The following is a 13540-nucleotide window of genomic DNA, read 5'->3' on the forward strand; positions in this document are numbered from 1 at the left end:
AATAAACGTGCTCCCAGAAAGTTCATTAATGTTCTCAAAATCCTACAGGACATGAAATCAGTGTCAAAATTCTCTATCAGGCATAGATGTGAAATGTTTGGGCTGGTACAGATTCTGAAGCTGGATGAAAAGATTTTATAAGGGGCTTTCAACATCTCCTAGTCTCTTTCAATCTTTCATAGTACAAGTTCCCTTCTTGTCTCGTAGAACAGAGGATTTCTGTCATGCTCTAGAATTCAGTGAAGAAATACAGAAATCAGAGAACTCAGCATTATGTAGACCTTCATTGACATGGTAACAATATTCACATCCTTGCAGCAAACGTTGTTTGTAGAAAGTGAGAAAACAAAGAAAAAAAAGAAGATTAAATAAGATTTTGGGACTTTGGGAATAGCATAGCATTGAAATATTATTTACAGTGTTATAAAAGCACAGGGGAGTTGTACCAAGAACACTGCAGCTGCAGGAAGATCTCTGGAATTAGGTTTCAGACAGCTCAGTATCTGGGGGCACAGGGGAGAAACACAAGCTATTAATTGTAATATTAATCATATATTACCTCTGTAGTATTGCAAGGAAGTATGTCACCTCATGTCCAAGACCAAATGTCAGTAATTTCTGCAACTGCTGAATTCCTTGCACCAAACTGCTACAGAACCTTACCTTCAGGGGGGAAAAAGTAAAGGTATAATTCAGCTGGGCTGCCTGAGCAGATCCCTGACCAAAATTCACAACAGTCACATAATTTTATACTCCCTTCCTGAGTACTAAGCACCAAGCATAGGGCACAAAGAATGGTCTTGAGGAGTTTCTCTGGTAACCATTCCTATGCATGTTTTTTCCTGACTTCTCATTATCTTTGATCCCAAGATTAGTCCAGCCTTGATATCATCCTTTCCCTCACCAATTCCTGCTGTCCAAGGGCAGCTGCATGCCCAGACAATGTTCTCCTTTTACTGCCCCCACCCCAGAATGATGATTTAATTTTGGCTTCCTTGAAATAGGAATGTAGTAAGAGACAAAGAATTTACATTTCTTGTGTACCACTTCCCAAAATGGTACTAAAGCATTTTATGATCTGTAAACCTCTTAATCTACACCTCTGAAAATCTTTTGCAATGGTCAGTGTGCAAATAACACACTCACGCGTTCAGGGTGCTCTGCCCACTACTCCTGAACTCACTGAATTTTATAGGCATGCAAGAAGAGTGATAAAAAATCTCATGGTACATCCCCATCCATTTCAAAGAGGCACCAAAGCACGGAAATGAATGTGATCAGTCCCATGTGTCATCAGTCAAGATTGCTTTCCCCATACAAACAAATGCAGAAAATAACGTCTTTCTTTTCCTTTCAAACAGGGGACACTCAAGAGTAGCTGAAAGGGTTAGGTGTTTGGGTAAAAGACGTTGAGGCATTTGTTCATGAAATACAGTTGAAATTCAGACCAGAAAGCTGATGGTCTCAGACATCCAGATCGCAGAAAATGCCATTGCTGTGGTGGGTAGCTTTGGCAAAGACAAAGGATTGCATAACCTGAACAACTAAACCTCTAGCATCCTGTATGTTTCCCTGGCCATGCAGAAATACATTGCTAAGATATCTCATGGAAAGTTGCATTTTTGTTAGTTGTGCTGTATCTGTACTAGGGATAAACAGAGGGCTTTCAGTCTCCCAGGGCTGTCAATCTGTCGTCTTACACACACAGAGAGAACAGGTTTTGCCTTTTAAAGAAAGAACACTGTGAACAGAAACTTATCATTAATCAAGGCTTATTTCTCTGTGTGAAAGAAAAAAAAAGGCAAAGTCAAGTCATCATCTCCACATTTGGAACTCTATTCCACTTCACAAGCTGTGGGTAAAGAATATAAAGTAGAACCAGAAAGTTTGTCCTTAGAGAGAGGAAAAAGAAACACTTAGGTCTCTGTGTGGGATATGCTGGTCTGTAGAAGTTGAATAAACTTGTACAATGCACAATGCGATGACTCACAGTGCTTGATGGAGGAGCACTCTATGCTATCCATCAAACATTTGCTTCAAGACAATCCTTGAAACTTTGAACACAGCAGGATGAGTAGATCACAAACCTCTCTGTAATCCCTGCATGCTGCTAGGCATTCTACCTGCCTTATAGCAACAGTGGTTATAAAAAATCCTCCATGTGCTAACCTGAAATAAATTAATGAGACTGCTTATAATTTGTGCCTGGATAGGTAGGCTTCCACTTTGTGATCCCAAAGACTTGTTGGAGTACTCATTGGAAGTGTAAGCCAATAGAATAACCTATTTCCTCCAGGTGTTAGGGATGCAGATTTCATTGTAAATCAGGCATGACTCAAATCCCTGACAGATGATGATTAAAAAATTACAGTAAAATAATTTTAACTTAAGTGCTTGCTAACAATAAATTCTTAATAATTTTATTACTGACAACCCTCTCTGAGATCTGTAGTATACAGATAAAACAGTAATTAGTGTAGGCAAAAGCAAAGACTAACTTAGAGAGATATTAGCAAGAGCAATTTTTGGAACTTAAAGGTTGAAACATTTTCAAAATTAAGTCAATTAGTCATTGAAACCTATTATTAGGCAAAGTGTTGGTTAAAGACTAAGACTCTACAAAAAATAAAGACTGAAATCTTCTTCAGGCCTTTAATTTAGCTGAAAACAAGTGTGGTCATTTAACAGAGGATATCATTGGATGACTATTGATGCTGTTACACATAAAGCACACAAATGGTCCATTCTAGTGGCCTTAAAAGCTAAATTTTGAAATCTCAACATTTTCACCATTTTGAGTGATTTAATAAGTATTTTTCTTTTCCATATAATTTGAAAACCCCCTCAGATATGATGATGCAGTGGAAGGCAGGGAGGCAGGGCAGAGAGTTAGGAGATCTAGCCCAATCTAGCAAACTATTATCATCAGGCATGATGAATGAGGCTCTGATTTCAGTGGGACTGTTCACAGTACCATGAGGAGAACCTCTGGACAGAGGTTGCTGGACAGAGCTTTCATTGATTATATAACAACCAAATAACCAGACTTGAAGCTCTACAAAATGCATAATCTGAGAGCATTGAAAAATAGAGGGAACATATATTCTCTAATCTTTATATGTATAGATGTTACTTGTAACCTCAAATGCAAAAATGTAGGCAGATGTGAGATTTTAAGCAGATTCTACTCTTTAATAAATTAAATATTTAGCACTCTGGAATTAGCGATTCTAATCGTAAAGTGCCAGGAACCACTTTTGAACTGCTACCATAGCTAATTACTCCAGTGGGAAAGGAAACAGCAGAAAGGGCATTTCAGCTGTGCAAGGACAGGTTCTCTCTGAATTTATATTTTGTCCAAATAAAACCTGTAGTTAGATGGAGTTCATGGGAATCTTAACCCTTCCTTCCTAGGAACTGAAGTGTTTCTGATAATTGTGTTTTTCTTCCTACAGAATAAGCTAGTGATTTTCTCCAAGACTAACATAATTTATATTTATAGTTTTCTTTTTTTATTTTATCATTGTCTATTATTATTTCCTCAGGGAAAATGCTATAATGATATTTTTGTCTTAGTGGTGTTATAACTAGTGCTATCGTTATAGTCGTGCCACATAGTGAGCAGTCATTAAGTGCTGGCACTCAAGTGGGCACTGGAAAAGGAGTAAACAACAAGCTACCTCCTCTCACTGGGACACCAAATGAGACAAACATGCCAAATTATTGTGAACAGGACCCAAGAGGTATTATGGCATTTCTTGGAAGCTGAAATATTCCTGACAGAAAACCTGAAAATCAGGTCCACTAGAAGTTTCTACAAAACATTTTTGGGGGCTCAGATTCATTCATAATACTTCCTTTGAGGTGTCTGAGACTAAAAGACAGCCCTGTTCTTCTTTGGAGTATGAGCAGCCAAGAGTGGGGAGGAATAGGCTAGAATGAGGGGAAAACCAAGCTGAGATCCTACACATCGCCTCAGGTCTCTTGGACCAGTTTTGAGTTAGGAAGATTATAAGCCACCCAAACCCAAGCTGAGGGTGAAAAATGGCAAATCCTTCATATGGAAGCACTACCTTGTAAGCTGTATCAGTGTTACTACTGCCATCAGTAGTATAAACATGTAAGATTTCTGTATCCTAAAAGTCCCTGCCTAGAAGAGACGGCAGCTCAAGAGTAGGATGGGATAATGCAGCGTGCAAGAGTAAAATGCCTTGATCCAGTTGTTGAACCTGGAGAAATTACCTTCTTGTAGGCCAAGATCCTATTGCTGAGAACCTGAGGACTGTAGTTTGTTTGAGGCAAGTGGCATCTGGAAGGAGTTAGGCAAAACGAAGGATGGGGGCTTATTTACAGCACATAAAATGATGGTAATGTACAGTATATTTGTCACAGATGATGCAGGTTGACATTGCATTTGCCATAGGTATTCTTGAACTGTTCTATTGTCCTCTAGTTTGTCACTGCTGAGATAAAACAGACAGTAACACAACTCAGCTGAGTAAGTGAAAAGCCATAATAATAAATAATCATCCCAGCACAGACAGGAAAAAAAATTCAAGTTCATTTTAACATCTTCCAGATTATTCTACGTAAACTGTAAACTAATTTTGCTTTGATCTTTATTGAAAGGAAGAGAGTTTCAGAATCCAGTAGAGATACATTTTTAAAACTAAAATTTACAATTGGGCCAGGTAAAACAATTCTCTCACATAAATGCCTGAATGAAACTTTTTTTCGAGATACAAAAAATTCTCTAACAAACTTCCAGGTAAACCCCACTAATTCTGATCTACAAAGATTTTACTTTTCAACACTCTCCAGACTCAGATAAAATTATATTTAAATGTACTACAGTATCCTGTTTCAGGTGGCATTGTCTTCCAAAATGCTTTTCTCTCCAACTTTTCTGATTTGTTCCTATGAAGTTATTTTAGAGAAGGAAGAAATCCTCCAGGTATTACACAACTAAAACTGGATAGAAGAAATGTGAGTTTTAAATTTAGAACTGAAAAAAAAAAGAAAGAAAAAAAAAAGAGAAGAATAGAACAACTTTACACACAGCTTCAACATCCTGAAATACAGTAATTCAGAGTGAGTCACTTTCCATCCAGCAAAGAGAGTATGGTAATTCAACTGCTGATAAACTCTTTGGGCAGAAGGTAGCCTACTTTGGATAAGATAAATATAGTTCTATTCCTGGAATAGGTAGCCTTTTCCATTTCAGTAGCTTATTTTAAAAACTGAGAATTGAAAACTTCAGCTCTAAAATGAAGGAACATAAAAGCAGAAACTTAGGGTTTTATGGTAGATATCTGAAAGCCATGCTGAAATCTTGGATTTAAAGTACACAAAAACTGAGATAGTAATATTCTAAGTACAATAGTAATATTCTAAGAACAACCAGAATATAACTGTCAGACCCCAGAGACAAAGTCTTTATGAGTCTGTAAGATTTACCTGATGAGACTTTCCACTTTTGAAGAGAAGTTTAGTAGCAGACTTATGAAAGACTGTTCTAATAGAGAAAGCTTTTGTGGAGTGACATGAGCAATCATTCTACCAGACATCAGTTATGACTTGTGAGTCTGCTGAGTATGTATTAATGTGTCTTGATTAATTTCCCTTGGGGATGAAATCTTCCTAAAACTGTAGACAAGATGGCAACCATGATTTTTTAGTAATTGTTTCTGCAAAAGTATTTTCAGAGCATTAACAATTCCTCAGGTTTATATGAGATGGAGAAATAATTCAATATCTATTCCTCCTTCTTTGAGAGGTCATACATCCCTACCTCAGCTGACAAATTTACATCACAAGCTGAAGAAGAGAGGGCTATATTTTGTTTAGCATCTTTTCCTGCCCAGATCTCCTTTTCTCTCTGGGTAATATCAGAAAACCTCTGCCAGGTGTAAACTTTCCTTTTCTGGTGGACTGTCACTGATCAGCAGTATAGCCACAGATATGAAGTGCACATAGATGGGACCCAGTTTTGCTTTCAGCTGGAAGCCAGTGAGATTACAAAAATAAATATGAGTATAGTCATGGACTTAAAATATCTTTAATCATATTCCTGTTCCCTTGAGTATGGACTGATTGATTGCAGATTCCAATTTTTATTCTAGGCTATCATTAAAATTTGTGAGGGTAAGGTTGAATCATATACTGGGCTTCTTCAGGCTCTTATTCAAATCATAGCCATCTCTTGGTTAACAGGAAGAACCTGAATTAATGCCTTTATAATGGATAAATGTGCCAGAGCATTGGCTAATGTTTTTTATATTGTCACTTACTCATGTTTGTTTATGCTCAGGGTTGCTTTCTTTAGACCATTTTATATTCCGGCAGACTTCTCAACACCCCCATATATATCAATTTCCAATTAACAAGAAGAGGTGGAAAGAAAAATTTGGATCTCACAGAAATTTGGAACAGACCACTATAAAACCAACAGTTATTACAGGGAGACTCTCCTCCAAGCCAAGCCTTTCTTTCATTTTGGTAACAGGTTTTACAATGACCTGTATAGGACATTTATGCCTGGATAAACCAAACAAAGTCACTACCTATCCCATCAGATCTCCTCAACACTACAGAGTTCTGCATTACTTAAAAGTCATTTGTGATTGATAAACTTTACTTATTTCACTTCAAAATTTTGTGATATATGTCTTCTTTCAGATAAGAGATCAACAATGTGCTGTTGAGGATCTAATGGCAATCTCAAGAATGGTATATCCATTAAGGGAGGGAAGACTGAATTCTCAATTTATTGTACTTTTAAATAATTTGCCTCCAAACCTCCTTAATAAACTGATCACTGAATGTAGCACAAGTGGACATAGCAGCACTGTGAGAGGCCTTGAGGCTACGGATTACTTGTATGCCACTACTCTCCTTAGATAAATCACACCATTCAAATGAAGTTGTTGAATTTCTTTTTTGTCAGTAAAGAGACCCACAGTTTGACATTTACAAATGCATTTCAGATGTCTCTTTGAGATGTCTCCTCAAATCTCCCAACAACCCCCAAATCTCTTAAACTTTGGGGAAATATAACCTGGCCTTGAACACTTCCGGGATGAGTTTCTCTGGGCAACCTGTTCCAGTGCCTCACCACTATCACAGTAAAGAATTTCTTCCTTGTATCTAATTTAAACCTATTTTCTTACAATTTGAAGCTGTTTCCTCTGTCTACATACTCTTGTAAGCAGTCTCTCTTCATCTTTCATGGATACTGTTCTCTAGTAAAGGAAGGCCACAATTAGGTCACTTCAAAGCCTTCTCTTTTCCAGGCTGAACAAGCCCAATTTTCTTAGTCTGTCCTCATAAGAGAGGTTCTCCAACCCTCTAAACATCTTGGTGTCACTTCTCTGGACTCGCTCTAACATGTCCATGTCCTTCCTGTGCCTGGGACCCCAGAGCCGGATGCAGCACGGCAGGTGGGGCTTCACCAGGGAGGAGCAGAGGGGCAGAATCCCCTTCCTTGCCCTGCTGGCTGCACTTCTTTGGATGCAGCCCTAGAACTGGCTTTCTAGGCTGCGAGTACATGTTTCTGGGCTATGTACAGCCTCTCATCCACCAGCAACCCCAAAATTATTTTTAAGTGTTTCAAGGCCTATCACTTGACAATTCACAAACTGCATGCTCCTTAAAGGTTCTCAAGACAAAATTACCCAGTTCTGCATTTCTTTTTTATGCACAAAATATCTGCATGTTTCTTGCATTAATCACAACATGGTAAGCCTGAGTTAAAGGTGGAAAGGTGCAATGTTATTTTGCATCATGCTGATTTTAAGTTTGTTTCTTTCATCTGTTGACTTTTTACAAACATTTTATACCCTGAATTTTAAATGTGCATGTTTACTCAATTAAGCTACAAGTATATGCAGGTTTACCTAATAAGGAAACAGAAGCGATTGTGTGGTTTGTCCTCCTGATCATAGACAACTATTTAGCCCCAAAAGCTGCTGCTAAAATGATAGGCTCTAGAAAACCTATCTATATATTTTCCTTTTATACTCATTTTTCTATCAGCTTCTTGTTTTCACTACATCAGATTAACACCTGCAAGACCTCATCCAACTCAACCATTTTCTACTGTTGGATATCTTTGTCTACTGCACTTCAGTGGCAACAAATGTTCTAAGGTCATCTGTCCATTTTTCTTCACAGTTTCTCACAAGTGTGTGTGCAGGGCACATTGAGGTATCTTTTTGGAGCTGTTCCAAGACCTGAAGGAATGACTTCAGCTGAGTTCAAGCTCAACTTTAGTGTTGTGGACTTTAAAGCTCTTCATGCTTTCAAACCACTGCAAGCAGCAGGTACAGGTACAATAATCTAAAAAAATTGGGCAATCAGTATAGCAATGTGCAATGTACTTTAGCAAGTCCTCAGAAACTTCTAAAGTCTTTCTGGTGTCTTCTCCAATGGCAAAACCCAATGTTTCCTCCTATGTTTCTAATGAGGAATATGAGCATGAAGCTGTGATGGATGGCATGGGGGTAGAAGTCAACTGGTAAAAGGCTTATAGGCAATGTGGAAAGGTGCATTTACTTAAACACATACATACAGAAAAAGTGTTGCAAGAACTTGTTCAAGACCAAGAGGTTCTGTGAAATTTAATGCCTTGATAATCACTGGTAGATGAATCACTCAGATATTCTGAATTTCAGTTATCTGTCTTCCAAATACCAGCTCCTGGTGCCCCTTGCTTTAGCCAAACAGTGTCTTACAGAACAAGACCCTATTAAAACAGAGACTTGTACAGAACTTTTTCTTTGATGTTTAGACAAACACAGGGACCAGTTTCTTTCTGGACTGGACCCTGGCATGAGGAATGCACAGTACAATGTAATTTTGAAGGGATAGAATTCAGTAAAACAATTTATTACAGACCAAGGCCATGCTTTGCTCCTTCTTGAATACTATTCCCATGCTATATTTCAGTTGTCAACTATTTTGTCTGCTCAAAGAAAAAATAAGACAGCATTTGGTCAATAACAGGGAATGTACTATTTTTTTTTTAAATCACAGGTTATTTTATCAAAACTGCAGAAATGACAAGCAGACCCAAGCAATATCCCATCTCTGGATAGATGATGGAAACTTCTGCCCTGAAAGGTGAACATTTCCAGGTATGGTGAGAAGGGGACGCTCAGGATGGGAAATTAAACAATGATAGAATAGAATAATAAAATCATTAAGGTTGGAAAAGACTTCCAGAATCACTGAGGCCACTCTTTGACTGAACAAAACGCTACATAGTAATCTCTGTGGTCACACGAGCTTGTCACTGTCTTTGATGACAAGAATGTGAGCAAGAGCTGCAGAGATACCTGGGCAGTTCAGCTGTTGCATGTCCTGGTACCATGTATGTATGTGGTCCCTGTATCACAAGTAGCTGGATGAATGTGGGATGCTCCTAATTGGAAGGTGTTATTCAGGTCCCCCTGTGCACACGATATGCAGCAGTGAATCCCCATACTTTTTAGATCTTCTGACTGCCTAACATTTGCTTCCAAAAAGCAAATGTATGCGGGGACGCTGTTGAAAGGAGTCAGTAAGACTCTCAGCATTGTCTCTTCCTCTTCAGTCCTCTTCTTAAGACAAGAGTGTTGGCTCTGATTCTCTGTCAAATTAGCATGTTCTCAAAAAGACTCTGTGAGTACTAGGCTTTAAAATAACACATTTAATTGAAATTGGAAGTATATTTCATAGAGGTATTCTTTTCAGAAGTCAAAATACAATGAAATGCCTGCCACGGGCATTGTTGTATAACACCAACAAAACCTCAATCAATACAATTCTCAATATTCTTTAGGATCTCCAACCTCGAAGAGCCAGAACTTCAAGGCCTGGGATCTTGCTAAGGCTCACAAAATAAATGAGCAGATTTTCTCAAAGGAAGCAAATGTGCAGAGAGGTGGAAAGTTGGATGGGAGCAGCAGGATAATGAGAATACTTGACTATCTTTTTTTGAAAATTTTCATTTAAATCTCCCCAAATCTCCTTGTGCTCTAGGACAGTGGTTAAAGGTTCCTGAAAAAGAAAAAAAGGAAGAGGGAAATATTTTTCCTGGTTAGGAATATGTAATTTACTATAACATATCTAGATTTTACATACTGTTCAAATACCATAGGAAAATGTGGATTCTATCATATAGCACTGAAATACTGCTAATTTAAGATATTTTGCTGTGAAATGATATATTGTGCTAGACATCTGTCAGTCACTACAGATAAATTAAGTGATAGCCTGTGCTAAAAAAAATGTTATGACAGGCTTAGCAACACCCAAAACTATAAAGGGAAAGTTTTAACTGGGAATGCAAAGAGGGTAGAGGCATCTAGTAGAGTTTCAGAACCAGTTTCTTGAAACTGACAGAGATTTATTTGGCACTTTATTTAGATGTTGCAATTATTAAGATAAAGACCATACCTTCCTTAAGTTCCAAACAGCCCTCAGGCTGGAGGGAATGATTTTACTATGGAGTGTCTCCATAATTCTGCTATTATATTAGACTTGTATTTAGCATAGAGTTTGTTCTCTCAGACAGTTTTTAAAAGACATGCAATAGGTAATATAGATTTGCTTGCTCTTAACTGAAAATGGGAAACTTGTAAAACATTTAGAGCTCTAAAAATATAAAAGCTGGAGTAAAAAATAAATCCATTCATGTCATATAGCATAAAAAAAATCTCAAACCTGAAGTGTATTTGTCAGGATGCCAAGTATGGTAGAAGGACACATACAGTGAGCTACACATAACAGTTCAACAGATGCACACACACATGAGGAAAAAGTGGAGTCACATCCACATCTCACCCCTACCTCTCAAGACTGAACTCTCTAGTCAAGGAAAGAGTAGCTATCAAAGTACTTTTCGTTGCTTTTTAATAGTAGTGGAATAATGGGAAAGGATGAAATCTCAAGAGACTCTTACTGAAACATATGTAAGCTGTTTGGATATAGCCCAGATGATTGTACATCATCAGTGGGATCCATCACTTCAGAGCAATGAAATAAGCAACAGCCTGGAGCTGCACATTCACCATCAGCTAACAACCTCTCCCCCACTCCAGACATGGCGATCTGCAGTGCTGACCACTGGAGATAGCTGCAAGCATGTCATGGAGGTAAAGAGGAAGGAGACATTAGTCTTCCTCTCCTCTACCCTCCCAAACAACTCACGAGTTATCTGGCTTGAAGCCACTTTTACAGTGTTAGTTGTATAGCTCCCAGCATAAAGGCAGGCATCAGATACCCATGTACTCCCTCACACCAGTATGACTTGATACATCTTTTTCATTAGCAACAGAAATGGTCATGCATCCTCAGGCATCAGAAGCTGGGCTGGCACACTTTCTTTCTTTCACCTTGCTCAGAAAAATTTCCCAAGTGGTACATGGCCTATCCTTCCTGAAATACTGGGTGTCATGAGATCGTCTCACACAGCTCCCATTCTTCTTGAAGTTCAAACAAAGAGTCAGTGTTCACTGAAGCACATCATTTTACAGTTCAGGGTAAGCATGCAAGTGGGTTTTCAGCCACTCCACCCAAAGGAAGGACAGGGTTTTCCAGGTGTAGAGTTTTTTTAAGGTTGGGTGTGTGTGAACGATGGTATTTTGTATAACACGTTGTGATTCACTTTTTTTTCTGCTGTGAAAACCTAAGGGCTTGTGGGGCTTAAAGGTAAACCCATCAATTGCCAGACAATGGCTAGAAAGGATTTTGAATCACAGCAAACCCTTGATGAACCTGGATTGAATTTCGAATTTGCAATAAAACCTGTGTGTTTCCAGTGGTTTCAGTTTCAGTTGTAATCATTATACAACATCTCTAATTACAAGTTGCCATGTGAAAAAAAAATCTAATAAAAAAATAAGTTAAAATAATTTGAGGAGATTATGTTTATTTAAAGATAAATTCCAGCACTGGTGACTTTTTCTGTTATTCCAAATGCTTTTTGGAGTTCTAAGCTCTGGAAGCATAAGGACCTGCAGTGCTTTTAGAAACAGAGAACAAGGCCTTTATTCTAGGGCATACCTGGGGTCTGGATCAGGAGAGAGTATCCTTTGTCACAGCCCACGGGTGTCAGAGTCGCACAGCTGCACACAGACCTGTCTGAAAGGTCAGATAGTGATCACGCGTGGAAATGATAGGATAATAGCAATACTGTTTATTACCATTCCAACTGAGAACAATAAGCCTTTACTGGCGTTAGGAGCCAGACAAGTGTTGCCAAAGAAAGCAAAAACACGAACCCTGACTCGAGGATACAGCCAGGCTGTTTGATGCGCGCTCATAATACCACGCTCGCCACTCGATCCATACGGCGTTTCCAAGAGCGGGATGAGCCATCAGATGCCACCCGAGGCGGCGTGGGGACCGTCCCCCGAAACCAGCGCCCGAGACCCGCCGCCCCCGGCCGCGCTCCCTGCCCCGACCTCCCGCCCCTCCGGCTCAGCCGGCGCCCTCTCCCTTCCGCCCCTCTCCTCCTTCTCCTCCAGAAGCAGCAGGTTTCCCTCAGGCGGGAGGTTGAGAGCGAGGGGCTCGCACAACCGCCTGTAGCTGCTCCCGTGCTGAGCCGAGCCGAGCCGAGCGGAGCCGCACTGAGCCAGGCTGCGCCGTGCCGGAGAGGGCGGAGAAGAGCCGAGGAGAACTGCGCCAGGGAAAGCCGCGCCAGGGGAAGGCGATCCGAGCGGAGCGGAGGCGATCCGGGCAGCGCCGCTCCGAGCCGGTGCTGCCGCCGCGCCTGCAGCAGGAGGCGCTGCCGGGCGCCGCTGCGCCCGCGCCGGGCTGCGGGCCGGAGTCCCACATTCCCCGTGCCAAGTGCCGGGGAGCGGGGGTTGGACGTGCGCGCTCGGCTCCTCCCTCCCGCCCCACTCGCTCAGCAGCAAAGTAACTCCGGAGTACGAGGGGAATCGGTGCCACCGCCGCGCTCGTCGCGCCGCAGACGGCTGCCCCAGCGGGCGGCCCCGGGGCCAGCGGGCGCCCCTCGGCGCGGGGCTCTCCTGGCGAGGGGCGCGGCGAGAGGGGCGGTCGAGGTGCGCTCCGCCCGCCGCCGCGGGCCGGGGCAGCACCGGCCTCTTTCAGAAACTTCTCCGCAAGTCGGCATGGGCAGGGGGGCCGGCGCCGCCGCCTCGCTGCCGCTGCTGGCGGCGCTCGCCCTGCTGGCCGGACGCTCGCCCGCCCTGCTCGGGGCGGCCCGGGCCCAGCTCTCGGCAGGTGAGTTCTTGCTCGGCGCCCAGGTACGGGCGGGCGGCCCGGCGGGGTCGCGCCGTGCCCGGGCTGCCTGCCGGGAAAGGGAGGGGAAGGAAGGGGAGAGTGCTGGGAAGGTCCCGCATGCTCCGGGACCCGGCTCCTGCCCGAGGAGCGGCGGTGGGGCTGCAGGGGGGCTGCCCCACACCCCCAACCCCTCCGCTCTGCGGGGCGCGGTGGGCGACCCACGCGTGTGCGCAGGCTGCCGGCGCGGGGCTCGCAGGGGCGGGCAGAGCGTGGGCTTCGGGCACCTTACAAACACCCCTTCCTCACCTCCTCC

At 41.8% G+C, this 13540-nt stretch overlaps 1 protein-coding gene across 1 annotated transcript; it reads right to left on the reverse strand.

The window, feature by feature from the left end:
* Positions 1-9668: 9668 nt before the first annotated feature.
* Positions 9669-13117, reverse strand: LOC136554276 (uncharacterized). The gene is made up of 3 exons (XM_066546121.1): positions 12916-13117; positions 12046-12798; positions 9669-10038 (listed from the first exon to the last, which is right to left on the reverse strand). Exons 1-2 carry the CDS (start codon positions 13115-13117, stop codon positions 12302-12304), a joined length of 699 nt encoding a protein of 232 aa, XP_066402218.1. The 3' UTR covers positions 9669-10038; positions 12046-12301.
* Positions 13118-13540: the final 423 nt, after the last annotated feature.

The sequence above is a fragment of the Molothrus aeneus genome, chromosome 3 (genome assembly GCF_037042795.1).
Source record: "Molothrus aeneus isolate 106 chromosome 3, BPBGC_Maene_1.0, whole genome shotgun sequence".
NCBI classification, from domain to species: domain Eukaryota; kingdom Metazoa; phylum Chordata; class Aves; order Passeriformes; family Icteridae; genus Molothrus; species Molothrus aeneus.